Source organism: Pelodiscus sinensis, chromosome 27 (genome assembly GCF_049634645.1).
Source record: "Pelodiscus sinensis isolate JC-2024 chromosome 27, ASM4963464v1, whole genome shotgun sequence".
Taxonomy (NCBI): domain Eukaryota; kingdom Metazoa; phylum Chordata; order Testudines; family Trionychidae; genus Pelodiscus; species Pelodiscus sinensis.
In genome coordinates, this window is record NC_134737.1 from 14,355,649 (window position 1) to 14,378,320 (window position 22,672).

The 22,672-nt window shown below is 53.7% G+C and overlaps 1 protein-coding gene across 7 annotated transcripts in view; it reads left to right on the forward strand.

Annotated features, from left to right (window-relative positions):
* Positions 1-22,672, forward strand: part of LGR6 (leucine rich repeat containing G protein-coupled receptor 6) — a 163,270-nt gene that overhangs the window by 105,551 nt on the left and 35,047 nt on the right. For all 7 annotated transcript variants that reach the window (XM_075910202.1, XM_075910201.1, XM_075910204.1 and 4 more), the window contains one exon: positions 9,334-9,405. In XM_075910202.1, the coding sequence (XP_075766317.1) occupies positions 9,334-9,405 (72 nt within the window). The remainder of the gene's footprint in view (positions 1-9,333; positions 9,406-22,672) is intronic.

A 22,672-nucleotide genomic window follows, 5' to 3' on the forward strand; every position in this document is an offset into this window, starting at 1 on the left:
ATCCTCCGGAATAGGGCTTTATTCCGGAGGATCGCGCCAGTCTGGACGCTCTTTTCCAGCTTTTCCCCAAGCCAGAAAAAAAGCGGCGGCCATGTTTATTTAAATCCCGCGGGGGATATTTCCCTATTCCAAAGTTAGAAATTAGCATGCCTCTTCTGAAGAAGGGGCCAGTGTAGACGTAGCCGGTCAGACCAAAAGTCCATCTAGCCCAGTATCCTGTCTGCCAACAGTGGCCAATGCCAGATGCCCAGAGGGCATGAACAGAACAGGGAATCATCCAGTGATTGCTCTCCTGTCAACCATTCCCAGCCGCTGACAAACAGAGGCTAGGGACACTATTCCTACCCATCCTGGCTAGTAGCCATTAATGGACCTAACCTCCATAAATGTATCTAGCTCTTTTTTGAGCCCTGTTAAAGTCCTAGTCTTCACCACATCCTCTGGCAAGGAGTTCCACAGGTTAACTGCACTGTGTGAAGAAAAACTTCCTTTTGTTTGTTTTAAACCTGCTACCTATTAATTTTCATTTGGTGACCCCTCAATCTTCCTCTAGTATGAATCAGCCTAGCTCTATTAAATCAGTGCATCTCTGCCGGTTTCCACATATAGGACACTACAATGATGAACAATAGCTAGAATTGGATTTTGTTTCGGGTACAGTTCTTATGCCCAGGATGAAGTGCGCTCTGATTCAGTCAGAAGTTACCAGGTTAATACAGCGGTGCTTAATTTGGGCCAGGGCTGAGTCCTGGCACCTCTGGGCTTGGCAGTTCAGAGCCTCAACCCATCAGTTATGAAAGTGTAAAAAAAAATGGCTTGAGCATGATACCTCTGTTGTTACAAATGAAGCACCGAGAGGCTGGAACCGGTTGAAAGTGACAGCCTGTGTTAGACAATGGTCCCTTCTTCCCTGGAACTCTGAGTTGCAGCTGTCTACAACATTCCCAGAGCTGTGCTCAGGTTCTATTCATAAAGGCCTTGCTAGTACCAGCCTTCAACTACCTGAAGGGGGGTTCCAAAGAGGGTGTAGGGAGGCTGTTCTCAATGCGACAGATGGCAGAACAAGGAGCAATGGTCTAGGTCTAGGTTGGATATTAGGAAAAACTATTTCCCGATGAGGGTGGGGAAGCGCTGGGATGGATTCCCTAGGGAAGTGGTGGAATCTCCATCCCTAGAGGTTAAGTCCTGGCTTGACAAAGCCCTGGCTGGGATGATTTAGCTGGGTTGGTCCTGCTTTGGGGAGGGTGTTGGACTTGATGCCTCCTGATCTCTGCCAGCCCTGGGATTCTATGATTATATGAACATCTTGTAGGATTTCCTGCCCTGGCTATCAGTGACGCTCAGCGCCACTCTTAGGCTGTGTCTACACTGGCACCTTTTTCCGGAAATGCTTAAAACGGAACAGTTTTCCGTTATAAGTATTTCCGGAAAAATAGCGTCTACATTGGCAGGATGCTTTTCCAGAAAAGCGCGTCTACATTGGCCACGGACGCTTTTCCGGAAAAAAGCCCCGATCGTCATTTTCGCGATCGGGGCTTTTTTCCGGAAAAGACTACTGTGCTGTCTACACTGGCCCTTTTCCGGAACAGTTTTCCGGAAAAAGGACTTTTGCCCGAGCGGGAGCAGCATAGTTTTTCCGGAGAAGCAGCTGATTTCTTACAGTAAATCGTCACTGCTTTTCCGGAAATTCAAGGGCCCAGTGTAGACACAGCCTTAGGGTATGTCTACACTACAGCGTTATTTTGAAATATCTAATTTCGAAATAGTTATTTCAAAATATTGTATCTCGAAATAACACGTCTACACACAAAATGCATTTCGAAATCGCTTTTTGCTATTTCGAAATAGCGCGTCCACACTGATTGGACACTGAATCGCGTTTAACCAGCCAGAACTGGTTCCAGCAGGGCATCAGGTCAGAAGTTACCTTGTGGCCAGGGTGGCAAGCAGGGCACCCTGGGAAGGGCTGGAGACCCCCTATTTCGAAATAAGCATCTACACAGCGCTTATTTCGAAATAGCAATTTCGAAATTGGCACTATTCCTCGTGGAATGAGGTTTACCAATTTTGAACTAAGCCCTCCGCTATTTCAAATTAATTTTGAAATAGCAGTTGGCTTGTGTAGACGCTAGGAAAGTTATTTCGAAATAACAGCTGTTATTTCGAAATAACGTTGCTGTGTAGACATACCCTTAGTGTTCCCTTAGCACCTTGGATCCCAGACAGAGATGGATAGGAAACTATTTTCCCTGTGGGAATGTGTGAGATTTTGCCCCATGATCCTGGCCTGTGAAGAGAGAGGCAAGTATTTATAAAGAGGCAGTTAAAGTTCGCCCGTTGACTTCAAGGAGAGCTGGGTGGGCAGAGAAACTCATCATGGAATCAATCCATTAACTTTGCCAAAGCACCTAGACTACCATGTGCACGCATAACCCAACTCAAGTTGCAATCAAACCACCTGTCATTTACCAGGCAGAACTGACTGAGTCAGGCTTGAAGCAACAGGCATTGGAGAGACTACAGTTCCACTTGCTGAAGTAATTTGTTTAACATGGATGGGAAGAGGGCAGAAGGAGAAAGGCATTCATCTCTTCAGTTATTTACCATGCCAGCCTGCACTCTGAGTCAGTCTCCTGTGATTGTTATTTCAGCGTTCTCCAGTAGCAACCGCTAGAGTTAAGGTTGTGCTGCAGTTTCCATTATAACCCTACGTTTTCAATCACTTGCAACCTTCTCAACAACAGCAATAAAAATATGTCCTTGGGGCTTGGAATTTTCTTTGCTTGGCCTCCAAATGTCATTAGGCCAAGTGTAAGGAAACCAGCTCAGTTTTGTTTCATTCCTCTTCGCTGATCTGGCCCCGATGAAACTGATGAGATCCTGGAGCTCAAACATTTCTACTCCTAGAAATGTCCGATCTGGCTTAATTCCCAGTCCTCATGGATGGCCAGGATGTGCCACTGCCTCACGTTCAGTATAGTTAGCATCATGAAGGGCAGAACAGGTGGGGTTTCACAGGGATCTGTTTTGGGACCGGTTCTGTTCTATATCTTCAACAATATTGGCATACAGAGGACGCTTATTAAGTTTGCAGATGACACCAAGTTGGGAGGGGTTGCAATGGCTTTGGAGGATAGGATCAAAACAAACAGGAGAAATGGCCTGAGGTCAATAGGATGAAGTTGAATAAGGACAAATGCAAAGTGCTCCGCTTAGGAAGGAACAATCCGTTTCACACATACAGAACGGGAAGCGACTGACTAGGAAAGAGTCCAGCAGAAAGGGACCTAGGGTCATAGTGGACCACAAGCTAAATATGAGTCAACAGTGTGACTGTTGCAAAAAAAGCAAACCTGCTTCTGGGCTGCATTAATAGGAGTGTTGTGAGCAAGACACAAGGGCTGTGTCTACATTGGCACCCTTTTCCGGAAAAGGGATGCTAATGAGACACTTTGGAATTGCAAATGCTGCAGGGGATTTAAATATCTCCTGCGGCATTTGCATGAACATGGCTGCCGCTTTTTTCCAGCTCAGGGTTTTGCCGGAGAAAAGCGCCAGTCTAGATGGGATCTTGCGGAAAATAAACCCTTTTCCGGAAGATCCCTTATTCCTACTTTCAAAGGTGCCAATGTAGACACAGCCAAGAAGTCATTCTCCACTGATTAGGCTTCAGTTGGAGCATTGTGTCCAGCTCTGGGCACCACATTTCAAGAAAGATGTGGAAAAACTGGAGACGGTCCAGAGATGAGCAACAAAAAGGATGAAGGGTCTAGAGAACATGAGGTATGAGGCAAGGCTGAAAGAATTGGGCTTGTTTAGTTTGGGAAAGAGAAGACTGAGAGAGGACATGATAGCGGCTTTCAGGTTTCTAAAAGGGTGTCACAGGGAGGAGGAGGAGGGAAAATTGTTCTCCTTGTCCTCTGATGATAGGACAAGAAGCAACTGCAGCAAGGGGGCTTTAGGTTGGACATTAGGAAAAACTTCCTGTCAGGGTGGTTGAACACTGGAATAAATTGCCTAGGGAGGTTGTGGAATCTCCATTTCTGGAGACATTTAAGATGATGTTAGACAGACACCTGCCAGGGATGGTCTAGACAGTGTTTGGTCCTGCTGTGAGGGCAGGGGACTGAACGTGATGATCTCTCTAGGGTCCTTCCAGTTCTAATGTTCTATGATTCTACGATGGCACTTCCCTAAGGGACATGTCCCTCCTTGGAGATGGAGCACCGCCCCGGTCAAACTCTAGGCTATTCAGTGCTGCCTTACTCCTCGGGCAGTCCCCTTGAACCGGATGGAAGGGTTGGCTGAGAAAGCTGCTCCCAGCAGGCGTGAGGGACTCAGGATCTGGACCCGTAGAAGGAAGATGGTGGTTTTTAAAGCCATGAATGTTCGAAGTCGTGCGCATAGGTGTGTGGGACGATGGTACCAACTTGCTTCTCTTTGTGATGCCCTGCAAAGGTGTAGAGCACTGGCCGGTGATCCATCGTGGCTAAGGATGCCTGAGATGAGAGAAGTATCAGAGGGGGAGCCGTGTTAGTCTGAATCTGCAAAAGCGGCGAGGAGTCTTGTGGCACCTTATAGACTAACCGAAGTGTTGGAGCATAAGCTTTCGTGGGCAAGGACCCACTTCGTCAGATGCATGTAATGGAAATTTCCAGAGGCAGGTATGAATATGCAGGCCAGAATCAGGCTAGAGATGACGAGGTGGGTCCAATCGGGGAGGATGAGGCCCACTTCTAGCAGCTGATCTGGAGGTGTGAATTCTAAGAGAGGAGAAGCTGCTTTTGTAGTTAGCGAGCCATTCACAGTCTTTGTTTAATCCAGAGTTGATCATGTCAAACTTGAAGATGAACTGTAGCTCAGCAGTTTCTCTTTGAAGTCTGGACCTGAAGGTTTTTTGCTGCAGGATGGCTACTTTTAGATCTGCAATTGTGTGTCCAGGGAGATTGAAGTGTCCTCCAACAGGTTTTTGTATGTTGCCATTCCTAATATCTGATTTGTGCCCATTGATTCTTTTACATAGGGACTGTCCAGTTTGGCCAATGTATATAGCAGTGGGTCATTGTTGGCACATGATGGCATGTATTATATTGGTAGATGTGCAGGAGAATGAAGCAGTGACAGTATGGCTGATCTGGTTAGGTCCTGTGATGGTGTTGCTGGTGTATATATGTGGGCAGAGTTGGCACCGAGGTTTGTTGTATGGATTGGTTCCTGAGTTCGAGTTATAGTGGTGAGGTGTGTAGTTGCTGGTGAGAATATGCTTCAGGTTGGCGGGTTGTCTGTGGGTTGCCTTGAGATGAGAGAGGGTCCATAACAAGATAAATGTTGGACCTTTATTTCCCCAACCTGTCTGTCCAGATGGAAGCTCTGCATTCTGTACGGGCTCCCTGCCAGCCCGTCCTAAGGGAATGCTACTTAATAGGTCATGTGTCATGCCTGGAAGATGAGTAATTTGGGGCAGGACCCCGGGGGAAGTGAGCGCTACAGCTTAGGCCCCATCACATCTGGAGCCAGAAACGTTGTCCCTGCTACTGAATTTCAGGCCCTTTCTTTCCTGTTTCCTCACACCCGGCCTTGTCATTTCAAATGACTGGAAGACCAGAGGACTGGGGGGTTGTTTTCACTTCACTTCCTTGGCATCCTCTGTCCCGAGGGACACCCAGCGAGGCACTAGCTACCATAGATCCAACTTTTGGCTTGGCAAGAGCAGCGTCCAGGTTCAGAGGGACTCAAACAACTGGCGTCATCTTGGTGTGAAAGCCCAAAGTGAGGTAAGGGCAACGTGATCTGAAAATGTCCCATAAAATTTGCTGGAGGAAACCATCTGGACATGGAACATATTTGTCTGCGACAAAGAGAAATAGCTCCTCTAATCTTCTGACTTGGATTTTGATCTAAATCTTTCTTCTCCGCAGAGAATCACAATTGGTCCAAGTTTTCTTGCAGCTGCTTTTTCCTCTCCCCCCCCCCGTTACCTCTAGGAGCAGACAGTAAATTTGGCTGTATGTCCCCACCCCCGTGTCTCCCCAAAATCTCTGCTCTCATCACAACAACTTCTCTGGGAGTCGAGCTGGTTTCCGAACTGCGCTCCGATCATCACAACCCTCTATGTAACTACCCCACGGAGCCTGCCTCCTCCCCTGTTCATAAATCCTTTGCTTTTACCATGGAGCATTTGGCACTGGGAGCCGGGTGCGCTCGGCAAAGTTTCCTGCACTCCAATCCAGGTGCCGTGAGAGAGATTTTTTTCGAGCCAAGACAGATTTAGAGGAATGAAAATGTCATTGATCCACCTGCTGGCGAGTCCCCTGGCCATTTTAAAGAGGCTGTTATGTAGGATACGCAGACCGGGAAGAGGCTTCTCATGAATTCAGTGGAACACACACACACACACAACCCGCTGACAACTTAGCAGGAAGAATCCAGTAATAATACACATCCCCGTTCTGCCAACAAAGCCAGAGGCCTGGCCTACACTTAAAATGTAGATTGGTATAGCTACAGCACTCGGGGGAGGGATGAGAAAAATCCACCTCCCTGAACTTGACAGCTATGCTGCCATAACCCCAGTGTAGACATAGCTAGGCCCATGGAAAACGGCTCCCATCAACATAGCGACTGTACTCAGGGCATGTCTACGCTACAGTGTTATGTTGAAATAACTCCCCTATTTCGAAATAACAAGGTGCGTGTCCATGCAGCAAGCCCGTTGGTTCGCAATTATTTTGAAATAACAGGCTTCTTATTCCAGAATAATAAACCCTCCTTTCACAAGGAATAACGCCTATTTCGAAATGACTATTTTGAAATAGTGGTAGTGTGGATGCTCCACTGCTGCAATTTCAAACTAGCTTCTCCCCAGGACCATTCAGAATAATTACTCCCCAGTGCTTCCTGGAGCTCTAAATCGAGGTAGCGCGTCCACATTAGGGGAGCCTGCCTCGGACTAAGTTCGAGGCTTCCCTGTAGTGTGGATGTGCTATTTTGAAATAGTTATTTCAGGAGTTATTATGGTATTTTGAAATACCCTTAGGCTATGTCTACAGTGGCAGCTTCTTGCGCAAGCACATTGTGCTTGCACAAAAACTTGCCGGCTGTCTACACTGCTCGCGCGTTCTTGCACAAGTAAATTTACAGTATAGCGTTGTAAAACAGGGCTTCTTCCGAAAGAGTTCTTCCTCTCCCTACAAGGAATAAGCCCTCTTGCACAAGAGCTCTTCCACAAGAGGGCAGTGTAGACAAGCAACATGAATTTCATGCGCAAGAAGCCCCTCTGGTTAAAATGGCCATCAGAGCTTTCTTGCGCAAGAAAGCATCCACACTGCCATGGATGCTTTTGCGCAAGAGCCCATGCCAGTGTAGACGCGCTCTTGTGGAAGACTTTTTGCACAAGAACTCTTTCACAAAACAGTTCTTCTGCAAGAAGCTGCCAGTGTAGACGTAGCCTTAGGGAGGTGGTGTTCAGAAAAAAATTCTTCTCACTAGAAGCTACATGTACTCTAGGAGATTATGCTGGCATAGCTACAATGACACAGCGGCACCGCTATATCCGCGGTGTCCAACCAATTCTGAAGCAGTAGCCACTATAGCGGCTACTGCTATAGCCAACTAGCCACACTATTCTGAAAATAATTTTGTGAGCCAGCTAGCCACACTCAACCGGCCAAATAGCCACAGGTGGCTAGTGGCTAGTCTGCTGGACACCACAGCACTATGTAGTCCCTATAGTGTAGGCATGGCCACAGAAATAACACACATAGGACTTCTCAGTGCAGGAATCCTACACTACAGATGGGAATGTACCATGCCTGGAGTCTCAATGACAGATGCAATGAGGGAGTTTGCTACCCACAGCACCCTCACTGTAGAGACGGCACACAACTCTCCAGCAGCAGAAATGACCCCCAGGGCCTCGTAATGCACAGGCCTTCGTGCCTCAGAAATAACACACCCAGTGTGCAGTACATGGCACCGTGACACAAGAAGATGAAGAGAGGAGAAAACAGGGAAAGAACTGCTGATTCTGTGTGGATAATACACATCGGTAGGTCATGTTAGCCACGCAGCTCCGGGGTTAGACATTTTTATAGCAATAAACAGAAGATAACCTCGATTGCAGTCAAACTGGAGGGAATCCAGGAGTCTAAATCTGGAAGTCGTTCCCTCCTTCTGCAAGCAAGAGACAATAAAGCTGTGGCTGCGGACATCAGGGCATTGAACTAAAAGGCCGAGACTCATGGGGCTCAGAGGTTTTATTTTCTTTGTTCTGAAAACACGTCTGGGGAAATGCAGCCAGGACTCCGCCCACGCACTGAGATCGGTGGGGCAGGGGTGTAAATGAGGACAGGGCGCTGGACCGTAGATGTTGTCGCGTTCATTGCAGAAGGATGTCTGTGCTTAGTCTACCTGTAGCTACTCATGAGCCCTAATACTAAGAATGGTGGTGGAAGATGCTCTCCCCGATAGTTCCCAAAATGTGCCGCTGAGCTTTTCAAACCCAGGGACTCCTGCTAAAATGAAGGGGAGCTTGGGAAGCTTCTGCCTGAGCCGCCCCAGGGATGCAAATGGCTCACGACACGTGCACTGGGCAGGAAACTCTTTTGCCCGTGTTGCATCTGTGCAGCTCGATGTTGAGCGGTTGTGCAAACTGAATGTCGCTTGCCAAGAGTCAAGGCCGTTCATGGGACAGTGTCCAAATTCCGAGGCAGGGCATGGGAGGGTGCTAAGCTGCTGGACCACACACTGTCTTCTACCCCTCTAGTTTGCTCGGATGCACCTCTGTGCCTTTCTTCCGAAGGGGAAAGGGCTCCCCAAGTCTCCACCCTGAGCATGCACCGCTTTCCCGCTGCACCCTGGGCAAGTCTGGACCCTGCCCACTAGCGTTACTCACAACATAGGCAGCTTTCACTCCCGCAAAGGAAAGGCGGGCACGCTGTTTACACCCGCCCTGCGGGGTTCTCCTGCCGTCGGCCAGGCAGGAGTGTGGCCAGTGCCCTCTGTGGCCTTGGGTCCCGTGCAGTAGCCCTCCTTCTTACCCTTTAACTCCAGCCCAGCCTTTCTCTGCAGAATTACAGGTTGTGTGGCACAGGTGGTCCGGGGAGTTTTTATAGCACTAGGGGCGCAAGAAGGAGAGAGGCTGAGAGTCTCTGATCGACATTGCTCTTGTTTTCTGTACCCGGTGGCCGTAGTGAGGGTCGGGTGGTTCTCCCATGTCTGTGAGGCGCATGTCCTGCCCCAGTGCCCTTCGTGCACTAAGCCGCCCTCAGTCACTGCTGCTCAGGGGGCTGCTGGAGAAAGGCCCCACATAAACTTCTCCCCTTTTCTCCACAGGCACCTGCACAACAACCGGATCCAGAGCCTGGGAATCAACAGCTTCGAAGGGCTGCACAGCCTGGAAACTCTGTGAGTCACCGTTTTCTCTTCCGTGCACAACAACGCCCTCTGCGAAGGGCTTCCCTGCCAGCTCAGCCCGCGCGGGCGCCGGACGTACCCATGCCAGGCTCGTGACACTCAGCCACGGCCTTCCCTTGCACGGAGGCTTGGGGGCTGGGCCGTGTGCCTTGCAGGGCAGTTGCAAATGTGGGGTTGCTGGAAGGAACTGGCATGTTTGGCAGCTTATTTGCCACCTCGTGTTGTATCGTTTTGCTTCCTTCTTATCATCTTATTACCCTTGAGGAAAATGCTTTGAGATTAAGCCGTTCCACCAGCCTTGACGGCCCTTTACTGCTCTCCAGCTCCACTATTCCCCCAAGCTATGGGGCCTGGCATGCATACAGCTGCTCACAAAAGTGGGGAGCCGGCCCCTGCCCCTGCACTCACTGGCTGTACCCCCCTGGGGTTACAGAGTGATGACCTTTATTGCAATCTGCTGCTTTGCCCTTGTCTCTTATCACGCTGCTGCCCCCAATTACACACCCGGCCTTTCACCCCTCGCTGTCAGCCTCTGCCCCTCAGCCGTTATTTCTGCTCACGCTTCCTCTGTCTGGACATCGGGGCCTTCTCGGGTGTCTCAAGCTGGACACCCCAAAACAGAGGCCAGTAAATATTAGTGACCAGGTCTACAATATCTTAGCCAAGATGTTTTATAAGCACCCGAAGCTAAAGATAGGGTTGCCAGATACTTTCACAAAAAATACCAAAGATGGCAGGGGAAAAAAATTGGTCAAGCAAAAAAAAAAAAATCGGGGCACTGTGCTTTTAAATCCCTATGCTCCCCCCCACCCCTGCCAGATGCCTCAAGGAGGAATGTCCTAAGCGGCCTTTTACCGGACAGAGGCTGCAAATACCAGACACCTAGCAACCCTAGCAAAGACTGTGTCCTGGTCTGGCTGTCCAAGGTGGAGGCCTGTTCTTGGCTAGTGTCTAGAAGCCACTGCTGTTAACAGTCGTCGTCCTTATTAATAACCAAGTCCCTGGCATAGTCCTGTGGCAGGCTGGCATCAGCACTGCTGGGCTCCCAGGTGCCTGGGAGTCAGGGGTGAGCCCCTGCTGTAGGACATGCGCTGCCAGCACACAGGACTGCTCCTAGCTCCCCGCCCTGACGTGGTGCTCCAGTTCAGGAGAGAGCGCAGGGCCCCGCCCGCGAGGAGGCTGTGTGGCTGCCATGTGAACCGCCCGGGTGGAATGAGCCGCCCACTGGCCTCATGCGAAAAACAAACAAACACGCAAATAAATCCAGGCTCCACGATGTCCAAGGAGGCGGCGACTTGCCCTCGGCTGCACAGAAACCTCTCCCTGCGTGCTGACCTCGGGCAGGACCCAGCGAGCCGCGGGGAAGAAGGGGATGGGAATTAGCCGGGACGACGTGTCCTGTCATAAAAGTGTCACTCAGAGAGACGGGCCTTTCCGGGAGGTCGTTTGAGCTGCTGCAGGCAAACTAGTGGGCCTAGATCGTCAAAAGTCTTGAGGCGCCCAACTCCCCCTGGGGCTTGTGTACCGTTGAGGAGCTGGGCCGGGGTGACGCCTCTCTTGACGGGACGTATTGTCCCTCACCTTTGGACCCACAGAGCCAGAGGCGCCCAGAGCAGTTGGGACGGCGCTCTGGCTTGCCGCTGCTGACAGCATTTATAATGGAGTCGGGGCTGGAGGCTGTTGGTTGCCATGGCAATGCGTGTGGGGCGCGTGCCTGGAGAAAGAGGGGTTTTAAGAAAGACACCTTGGATCGGGGAAGGAAGCCGAGTCGCAGGTGGCGTCTGAGCACCAGCCCCGCTTGGGGTCAGTGGGGGGCAGTCCTGTGCATGACTGATAGCAGTGTGGGTCAGCTAGCACCTTCGTGGGTTACAGCCTCCCCTAAGCCCAGGGGCCCAGCGAGCGAGGAGTGACAGCAGCTGGAGCCCTGGGCCCTTTAAATTGCCGCCGGAGCGCCGCACCGTGCACTCTGGGCAGCACTAAGGGCTGGGAGGGGGCGCGCCGTGCTCCGGGAGGGGGTGCCCAGGGGCCCTGGAGGCTCTCGGCTGTGCTGCCCCCGTATAAAATGGAGGGTGAGCAAACCAGGGACCGGCTGGGAGAAGAGGAATCTCCCTGTGGCTGGATCTCGTTTCCCACTAACTGGTGTGTGTGTGTGTCTGGCGGGCAAAGCCAGGGCAGTTTGCTGTGCCCGTTCCACAGTAGGGGCATCGAGGTGTGTCTCACTGACGGAGAACAGCCGCTCACTGGTCACGATTTCATTGTGTGGGTTCGTTTCCAGACCCAGGTGACACTTTTCTTGGCCTGGCCATGTAGGTGGCTCCAGATTCCCACCTGCCTTCGGTCTGTGCCGAGGGGATAGAGTCTAGCTGGGACGTGGCTCCCTCGGGCCCTGCCCACGGTGGGAAATACCAATCAGGCACCACCTCTGTGGCTGGAGACTTGTGCTTTGTCGACTGGGCTGTGCAGGAGTGAAGTGTGTGAACGGCAGAGGCACCCCAGGCCTCACAGTCACGGTTCCTGAGTGCACCACTGGGGGCACATGTCCTGGAACGGGCAGGGCTCATGGATTTGCACTGGTGCTGCAGTCCATAAAAGGGGTTGGGCCGTGGGCACCCACCCTTAGCTTCGTGGGGCTCCCTGGGAGGGTTCTGCCTCTCTAGCCACTAGACCATACTGCCTCCCCTCTGCACACCTCCTTCAAACTTCTCCCTCCTATCTCCAGTATGGGCCGAGGCTGAAGATACTTTCTTAATCTCGCTTGTGCTTTGGAAGCGGTGCTGTAACCACGTGGGTCCCAGGATGTCAGAGTGACAAGGTGGGTGAGGTAATGTCTTTAATTGGACCGACTTCCGTTGGCGAGAGGGGCAGGTTTTGACGCTGACACGGCGCCCGGCCTCAGGGGCTCCATGAAAGCGTGCCCAGCCGAGAGCTGTGCGCAACTCGAAAGCTTGGCTGTGTGAGTCTCTCACCACAGACGTTGGTCCAATAGAAGCTATTTCCTCACGCACCGTCAGGGCCATCCCTCGCAATGCTGAGGCCCAAGGCAGCTCAGCACACCCACCAACGGGGGAGGGGCAAAGGGGCAATTGCCCCAGGGCCTGGCAATTCAAAGGAACCTGGAGCTCCTGGCTATCACCACTAATACTGCGGTGGGCCCCCTCTGAGGGCTGGGGGGCAGCTGCTGCAGTCTGAATGGTGCGAAGGGCTGACTGCCCTCGGCCCCGCCCCTTCTGCCCTCGGCCCCGCCCCTTCTGCCCTCGGCCCCGCCCCTTCTGGGGGGAAGAACTGCCTCCCCACACCTTGCCCCAGGGCCCCCAGTGGCTAGCAGCCCTGCTGCAGCATAGCACCTGCTCTGTGGGCAGGGGCATTATGGGGGCAGAAGCTATGGGGTGCAGGAGCACTGCAGGGCGGGGAGACTCGCAGCCGGTGAGAGATGTGGGCCATGGCAAGCGGCAGGAGCCTGAGGACCGGAGGACTCGGGAGGAACAACAGGCAGCCATGCCACCTGCCACTGCTCCTCTGAGTCCTCCAGTCCCCAGGCTCACGCCGCTTGCGGCTCCCTGCTAACTGGTGTGTGGTAGCTGGGCTCAGCACACAGGGCTGCTGGCCAGGGGTTGGGGCTGACTGTAGGAACCAGCACTGGGCCTGTGGGCAGGGGTGCCAGCTAGGGCATGGGGCTGGCCACCAGAGCCAATACACAGCATGCAGCTGTCAGACAATTTGGTGTGCCCCACATTTTATGGTACCCTACTCAGCGGTGTGGCTTCTGTTTTGGGAGGGATGGGCCGTGCCCGCCGTGACTCTCTCAGTTGCTTTTTACCTCAGATTAGGACTAAATTTGAACATTGATATTTAACCCGTTCTTCAGGGTCAGATTCTGCTCCCAGGTGCGGTATGGGTCCAGGTATGGGTCCAGGTATGGGTCCAGGTATGGGTCCAGGTATGGGTCCAAGTCGAGCCAAGTCAATGAGATGGCCAGGCAGAGACCCTGCTCCGGTGCTTCCAAGAGGCGTGTTTTGTTCCATTGCTGATAGGAAGCCATGCTGTTATGGATATTACTTCGAAAGCTCAGCAGAGTGGAGTCCTTTGGGGTGGGCTTTTCAGATCCAGTGATGGGAGCTAGAGCCAGTTACCAGACTGGAGATTCCCCCACCATGTCTCGAGAGCTGCGTGGGCCGGGGTGGGCAGGCCGAGGGATCGTCCTTTCTAAAATACAAGCAGGTCGTAATGTAGATGCAAGGGAGATAGTCTGGATTTCTCCTGAACGTGCCCAGTCTGTGCAAAGAGAGATCACAGTGAGACCGTCATCTGAGCAGACTGCTGTGCTCACTACTCACCTGGGAAGAGGTAAAGAAAAGTCGTGTGAGCTCCCTGCCCTCTGTGCTGGCCCTGCGGCAGCTGGCACATGAGTGGGAGAGATCTCTGCTAGCCTAGGGAGTAGTGCCCCACCAGGCATCTGGGCATTCCCCCTTCACAACAGGCATGTATATGGCATGAGCAGCAGCCCCTTCTCCCAGCTGGCCAGGACGGGGCAGGCCCCCAAACGAGGCAGGAGAACACGGCTCGGTGAAAGTGTTTGCCCTGCAGCCTTGCTGCTGTGATGTTGGTCTATCTCCCACCCTTACTCTCAAAGATTTTCATGTGAACTACTTACTCAGGCCTTATTCAGTATTTCCCTGGAAGGGCATGTCCCCCTCTGGCGATCCCAGATCTTCAGTATTTAGCCATTTCTCATGCAAGATAACAGGAAGTCTCTGTCTCATGTGGTTTGGCAACTGTTGAAGAAACCCAGTGAGGCGTGTCACCACCAGTTCACCTGGGGTAGAGGAGAATACACAAGGAGCCACACTGACACAATGGGGCTGTGGAAAGAAGCCCCGGTAGGGGGGCAGCCGTGGAGCCAAGACTGGTTTTGGGCCTGTCTGCTCAGACTCCTGAGGAGACTGGGGATAAATCGCAAGGCTCAAGAGACCGTATGAGGCATATTTTTAATACAGGACCTGTGCCATGAGTAGGAGAACAGGGCGGTATTCCTTTAAATCAGTTTTGAGCCCTCTCATGGTGCTGGCGGTATTCTAGGAGCTGCTGCTAGGTCTGGTGTATTCTGTCCAGTTAGTAAACGCAGCTCTATGGAGCCCTCTGGGCCCGTGGGCTTTCCACTTCATGTGACTGCTGTGGAACAAGCCAAAGTGGCATCCTTTGATACCGAAGAGCTGGGCAAGCAAGCAACGAACCCCAGTAGGAACAAGAGGGCAAAAGCCAGAGGCCCGGTTGGGTTATGGGGAGAGGAGAGGGCAGAACTTCAGCGCAGGGGGCGAAAAGGATGAAACGAAGGAGCCGAGTGGGGCGAAGGAAACCCACAAGCTCCAGAAGGCGCAGAAGCGAGGGACAGCCGAAGCTGAGACGCCAGCCACGGCCTGAGCCCAGCCGACGTAGTGAGTCCTGTGCGCCTTGTAAAACCTACGGCAGAACGTGCTGCGTCCGGGGCTCCTGGACACACGCCGCACAGGGCCCGGCAGCGCATGCACGCTAGCTCGAGGTTCAACCACCCATCTCCCGAATCTGTAGCTGCAGCCACTGCACCTTCCAGCACCCCTGTCCCGGAGCAAGTGGGGGAAGGTCTCTTGTTTCCACAGGAACTCCTTGTTCTTCAGGGCCGCATCCATCGCACAAGCAACGATGAGGGGGCAGCCGAGGGGGGGGGGGATCTTGGCATGCCTTCCCCTGAGGTGGTTCTGCCACATGCGCTCAGTGGGGTGGGGGAGGGTGTGCTCGCAGGCTCTGAAGACGCAGCCTCTTCTGCCAAAGCTGCAGGAAGGGGTGTTTGCGGCCCGGGGTGCCGGTTCCCATCGCATGAGTGGCAAAGAGACGCGTCTGGGCAAGCCGGCAGGGCCTGTGATATGCTAATAGGGTAAGTGGGCGGCAAGGCAAGGATTCCGGCGTGTCTCTGAACTTGGGTGCCTCTCAACTGAACGCTGGCTTTCACTGGAGCCGTCAAACGGTGTCGTGTGCTGGGGCAAGGGGCTCGGCTCTGGCTCACCCATGGGCCTGCATCCCTCCCGGCTCGCCGTACATGCCCCCCCTGAGGCCCTGCAAAGCAGGGGTGTGGCTGGGCACACGCAGTGACGGACACGCTAGGCATTGTTGTTGGCCTGAGGGCCAGCTGGGATCTGGGCCCTGTTGGGTTGGGTGCTGCCCCAGAGAACTGCCCCTGGAAGGGGCTATAACAGAGTTTAAAGAGAAGCTAGATCATTTCATGGAGGTTAGGTCCATACATGGCTATTAGCCAGGGGATAAAATGGTGTCCTTGGCCTCTGTTTGTCAGAGGCTGGAGAGAGATGGCAGGAGACAAATCGCTTGATCATTGTCTTCGGTCCACCCTCTCTGGGGCACCTGGTGCTGGCCACTGTCGGCAGACAGGATACTGGGCTAGATGGACCTGACGTGAGAGAGAGCGGAGCGAAGAGAGGCCGGGGGGCAGGCCGTCCCTAGGGCAAGGGGATTGGGGGCTGCAGGGAGCAATGAGGGCGGGATGAGCCGAGGCGGGGCAAGGCCTTGACAGACGAGAGGGGCACGAAGCAGGGGAGGAGCGACCCTTCCAGACAAGGAGAGAGGAGAGAACGTCGGAGGCAGAATTAGAGACAAGGCGGAGACGGATGTGCAGAGGGGCCGCTCTTCTGTGTAGCAGACTCCCGCAGGGGCTCAGACCCCAGGGGGACAGGTGCAGCCTAGGTACCTCAGCAGACCCAAATAGATTGAATAGAGAGGAGCGGGAGAGAAAGACCAGGGGCGGGTAAAGAAGGACCTGCCGGCCCAGCATGGCGGTGAGTGAGGGGGTGGATTTCTGGCTGCTCCTGTAATGCCCTTCTACAGTGACAGTCAGGGCCTCTGCGGGGGGCTCCGGGACAGGGTTCAGACTGTTTCCGCTCTGAACGCCCTGGCTCCACTCAGGCCTCCCCCAGGGTTGGGTCAGCGGGTGGAGCAAGTCTCGGCCCACATGGCGCACGGGCAGCGTACACCCCCCCCCCCATGCAATACGGGTACGTCCCACTTCTCTGGGGTGACCTGCTTGCTCCCCATCTCCGCGACGTACAGACAGAGCCAGGCCGACCGCCTGGGAGTTCCCGTCCACTGCTCCAGGGCCAGCTCTCCTGGGCTGCTCTCTGCGGGGCGCCCGGCACAGGGGGGCTGTGTAAATAACCATAAACACCCCATCTTCGTCCCCTGCCACCTCCCCCCGTAACCCCACCCCAACCCGTCCCCCATGTGACCCCATCCCCCCAGACTGCCCAGCCCCACCTTCCCATCCCCCCAATCCTACCCCAGCCCACCCCATGTGACCCCATCCCCCCAGACTGCTCAGCCCCACCTTCCCATCCCCCCAATCCTACCCCAGCCCACCCCACCCCCGTGTGACCCCATCCCCCCAGACTGCCCAGCCTCACCTTCCCATCCCCCCAAGTCCTACCCCAGCCCACCCCCGTCACCCCATACCCCCAGCCTTACCTCACCCGTCATCCCCAGCTCCCCAGGGTTATTCCGTCAGTCTCGTAATGAGAGACCAAGGCCAACAGCCTCCCCAAAGTCGCCCTTCACTCTCCGGGCTGCTCTGCCTGCCCTCTCTGTCCCCCAGCCTCCGCTTCCTGGAGTCCCCCTCCAGGCCTGCGTGGCCTCCGCTTCCTGCCAGTGAGGGGCTGTGTCAGGGCAGCTCTTGCACTGGGGGAACGAGCTCCCTGCCCCAGACATGTGAGTGTGAAGCAGGGTCTGGCCAAAGGGCGGGAGCGCCGGCTGGAGCGGGTCCTCACAGGGGCAGGCGGAGGACGTGCTCCACCATGCAGCTCCCATGCACACACGCCTGGCTCCTGAGCCTCCATCTCCCTGCTCCTTCCCACCCAGCAGCCCCCTCTGCCTTCCCTGGCCTGGGTCCCTGCCACAGCTCTGCCCAGGCCCCTCAATCGCTGGCCCTGTTAGCCTAGCCCGGGGTGCCTCATGCACAGCTCTGCCAGCGTCTCTCAATGCTGCCCCACAGTCCTCTCTGCCAGCCCTGCCCAGTGCTCTGCATGCCTCACGAATGCCCGTCAGCCGGGCTTTGAGCCATGCCCCTCCGGATGGCAACAGCGCTCTGTGCCGCCAGCCCGGTCATGGCCGCACGGCTGAAGTCGTGTGCGCTGAGTGACCAAGGTCCCCCCATCGCTCTGTACATTGCGGTCCATTTCCTTTGTGTCCTAAGTGCTGGGGGCCTGTGTCTGCAGGACCCCCCAGGACCGCCCGCCTCTCAAAGGCTCGTGTCCAGCTTGTGAACTGAATCAGCTGGAATTGGAACCACATTTCATTCCGTACCTTCGCCGGTTACAGAACAGACAAACACTGGTTGGAACAGACACTTTCTGGGCACGGCGACATCTCTAAATAGGAAACAGTCCTGCTAGAGTGGGCCTGGCAGTGGGAGATGGACGAGGCAGGAGCTACAGACAGACGCCTTCCCCCTCCAGTGCAAGTTTCAATCCCTCGATAGTGACACAAACACTCAACGGGGGGCAAAGATGGGGCTGTTTCCATGCAAGGCTGGTAAGAATAAATGCCTGCATGCAAGCAACGCTCCAGCTAGCCAAAAAGCATGCTCTGGGGAGCTCTGATTGATCCCCAAAGTTGGACGCTAGGTATTTTCTCTGCCAGGGTTTGCAGTGCTCTGCTTAGAGGGAAAGGCATTTGCACAGGTGAGAAACAGCCAGCCTCGTGTCCCCCCAACCCCACCCCGCAGCCTCACTTCTCCCACAAGCAGGGAGCCAGGCCAGAGGGCACATGGAACCTACCTCCCTTCATTCTGCGTTTTGTACAGCACCAAGCACGTGGTGCCCACGGGAGACAAACTCACCTCTTCCCTGGCATTCATGTTCAGGGGGGCTTCGACCACTGCTCCTCTCCAGCTGAGACTTGGCTACAGCTTTCCCACTCGGACACTGGTTTCTCTCCTGCACCTGTTACCTCTTGTCCTTCAGCCAGCAAGCTCCTTGCGGCTGTGTGTGTCGCTCACCGCCTGGCACCATGGAGTCCAAACAAGCTGTGGCCTCGAGATGCTACCTCATAAATATGAAATAATTCATCATTACTGGCAGCTTAATATGGTTTAATGGGACTGGCTGGCCTGGGAATGGGCTGCTTTAGGCCACCGGTTCAACTCCAGCTGTGGCTGCTAGCCACCTAAAGTTGTTGCCATTGTGATTTGGTGGCCTCTATGAACAGCACGTAGGCCCCCATCCAGCAGTCAGCTTGTTGTAGCCAGGAACCGTTGTGTCTGGGCATTTTGAAGGGAGCCCGTGTGGTTTTCTAAGACCTATGAACACCGGAACTGCCAGACTGGATCAGACCGAAGATCCATCCAGCCCAGGATCCTGTCTGTCAACAGTGGCCAAGGCCAGGTGCCTCAGAGCGAATGAACAGAATGAATAATCATCAAGTGATCCCTCTCCGTCACCCATTCCCAGCGTCTGACACACACACAGACTAGGGACACCATCCCTGCCCAGCCTGGCTAATAGCCATTGGTGGACGTAACCTCCATGGATTTATCTAGCTCTTTTTTAACCCTATTACAGTCCTGGTCTTCACAACACCCTCTGGCAAGGAGAGGGTGGAGCAATAACTCTCATTTAACTAGGTGTCTGCACTGTATTGGCAGCTCTCCAGCTGATGGTGTGGGCAGACCACCCATGCTGGTATCCTAAGCTTCCTTCCCATTCAAAGGCAGGAGTGGGTGTCTCTCTTTGGTGTCTCTGATCCCGCTCAGCCGGAAGCTATGGGTGAGCTATTCTTGCCTGTGCCATAGAGGTGATCATAATGGGCACTCTAAGTTTTATACCGATGAATCAATGATGCTTGATTTGCTCACTATAACCAGCACTGCCGGTAACCCAGGTCGCCCACAGTCTGGAGAGCTGCCAGGTAGGCGCACACCCCCCCGTAACGCCCTCGCGGTGTGCCTGGCCTGGCGTCGATCTAGTATCCGCGCCGGCTGATGGAGACTGCTGGGGGGAGGTTTAGTGTCATCGCAGACTTTGCAGTGGGAATGAAATCACCAGCAACTGTCTCACCTCCAGTTTCTAACCTTATGCCATCTGCGGGTTTATTAGCTGCAAATCTGTGCTGTGTTGTGGTTTATGGCCGAATTTATAGTTCCATTTAATTTGGGGGTTTGGCTTTCTTTGTGGAACCACTAATAGCCTCTAACAGGCAGAAAATTGAAATGCACTTATCTTGTTCTCCCACCCACCCCTGTTTTTTTTTTCCTGGACCATTTTAAGTGATTAATAATTCCAGGCTGTGCATTGTCAGCTTCAAATCGCCCTGGCAGTTACGGTCTGACATAATGACTGCTCTGATGTCAATTTGCTTTTATTTCTAAGTAAACAACAGAGTTGGTTGAGCTCTTCCAAATATGAAGCTAGAGGCGCTCTATAAAATGAAGGATAAATAGCATCCCAGCCAGCTCACGATGGCTCCAGCGGATGGCGGGGAGAGGGGGGTGACCTTTAAGCAGCTTTCATGAGAACGCGCGGCACAGCCACAATCGCCGGGAGCGCCCAAGCGCCGTGTCCTAGTGCTCGGCGAAGCGCGGTGGTATTTTTATGATAATGGCTCTCGCACACCATTCCCCACAGTGCGTGGCAGGCCGGTTTGGCTTTGATCATGCGCAAAACACCCTCGTGTGAGGCCGGTGTCATTTATTTCTGACGTGGCACTCCACTCGCACGGTGCTAGGGAGGATGGGAACGCGGTCGTGTGCCGGCATCTTCCCACCAGGGTGGGCCCAGGAGCCTGGTTCCCAGCGGGGGCAGGGAGAAGAGAGCCGCCCAGCACCCAGCAGCAAAGAGCACCCAGATCATGCAGTAGGGGATCCACAAATTCAGGCTGTAGACCTGGCTCATCCAAGAAGGCCCCTCCCCTCTCCTCCCCGGCCTGCCCCCAGGAGGAGTCCTGGACCAACACAGGTAGAAACCTGCAGCAGCACCCCGCTGTAGAACAGCGCCACCTGGTGGCAAGCACGGCCTTTCGCAGCCTTCCCCATGTCTCCGCAAGGACCAAAACGATTGTGAAGACGAGAAAAAAACTTTAGTGGACTTAGATTTATAGCCGGTGGGAGAAAACAATATCCCAAGGTGTTTTTATAAAGATTTTTTCACATGACACAGCCAGTTATCAGGCACTACAGACTCTCGCGCGCTCTACTAGAAGACTTTCCCGCCATTGTCTGGGTCTGTTTTGGGACTGGTGCTTTGAGGGTTGTATGGCCCACCCACTGGCTTCTCCCCAGGGCCGCCTTAGGGGGGCAGGGATCTCACGACCTGTCTACCAGCTTCTCCCTAGAGTCAGTCCAGGACAGGAGAGACCACATGGGCTGCCCATGGGCTTCTGCCCAGGGCCGGACAGGGTGGCCGAGTCCATGCAAGCCGGCTTCTGGCTTCTATTTGGGGCTGGGCACATTGGGTGCCTGGTCCCCACAAGCTTGGGGTGGCAGGAGCTATGCTGCTGGCCAGTGACTGCTCCCCAGGGCTGGCACATTTGCTGCCCCCCAGTGGTCATTCATGAGTATAACTGTTCCTGCTATCACACCCTCTTCCTTTCCATGTGATGTGACACAATCCCATTCCAGGCACATCCCATTCTCCTGGCATGACCAACCCCATACCTTGCTTTACGTGAGGATAAAAGGAAGCTGCCTACCGAATTTGGTGGTCCTAGTTCTTACCATTTAGGAGGAGTCCTTGAACAAATAGACTCGCAGAAGGATGGTGTCCTAGTGGACAGACAGACAGATGCACAAACGCTCTCAAATAGAGAGCTCTTCATCTACCACATCTGTCTCTCATCTTTATACTCCCTTCATCAGCATTGTACTTGAGTACCTGGAGAATGTGCTTTTCAACTAGATTTCCGTGAGTTTTTAGAGAACATGGGTGAGATTCCCCACCCTTCTCTGGTCTCTTTACTCCACCTAACAGGGTCGAAGGTGCATAAAGTGGCTGGAAAATATTCGGATCTGGCCAGGGGAGAATGCCCCCAGCACGGGCCCAACAGAAGGAAAACATAACAATGCTGCCTCCCAAGGCTCCCGTCCCAAGTCTGGTGTGGGGCTGGGGGAAGTCAGATGCCAGGTGATCCTAGCGGTGATTACTGTACCTTCAACAGGCCCCCTCAGGGCAAAGTTATATTGAGTGCTCCAGGGCAGCCCAGGGTCAGGACACAAAGGTGGCAAGAAGGCACTAAAGCATTCCCTTCCCTTGGGTTGTACATTCCCTTCTCTCTCAGAGGCACCGTTCAGCATCCCAGGAGAAGAAAAGCTAGGAAGGCCCCAGTGCTGTAGCCATGGGCGACTTCCTTCTCCAATCCTGGCTCCACAAATAGGGCCTCTTCAGGTGTAGAGACTCTGTGGGTGAAGCCATGTCCCCACTGAAGTCAATGCCAAAACGCCTTCTTTCCTGCCCTAGGGCCAGGCGTTCTGCCTTGTCCAGCTTCCCAAAACACAGAATTAAAGTTCCGTCACCCACAGGAAAACCAGGGCAGGTTAGACAAGGTGAACAAGGTCTCATCCTTATGGAGAAGTATCTCTGGCCGCATCCTAGCAGAATTAGCTTGGCTGAACATTCAGAAGGGTCCCGCTACCATGTGGCTTGTCACAGCTGCAGCTCTCTCGAGCTGAGGAATCTGGGAAGTACCTGTCCTCTTTAGCCAATGCCCTTACTCATCCTTGCAGCTTCCCTCCCATTGGTGGGAGTGGGAGGGTGCTGGTTTGCTCTCTACAGAACAGGGCCAGAGATCTTCCCACTGGAAGCCAAGTCTGAAGTTTTTCTCAGTAGTTACAGGAGGGCTTTTTTGCATGAGTCAGATTTGGGGACAAGTCAGAGAAGTGAAAACATCTCTCTGCTTCTTGGCCACACTGCATTGAGTGAGATGGAAACTCAACGCAGATCAGCATTTTTGGGCGTGGGGTGCACCCCGGAGATGGACCAGCCAGCCTGGCATAGATTGAGACAGATAGGCCTCTAACGCCACAGAGCAGTGGTGCTGGCAGATGCAATTGGTTTCTTCTTCCAGGATGGAGGCTCCTTGGGATCACTGAGACAGAAGACAGCAGGATCCTGTGGGAAAGTCCAGCATCTCTCCCAGACAGCCCAGAGTTACCTCCAGACAGCCTAGAACAGCACGCACCTGGATCTGCCTCTGTTTCCCAGCCAGCACAATACATGACAGAGTTCAGAGATGG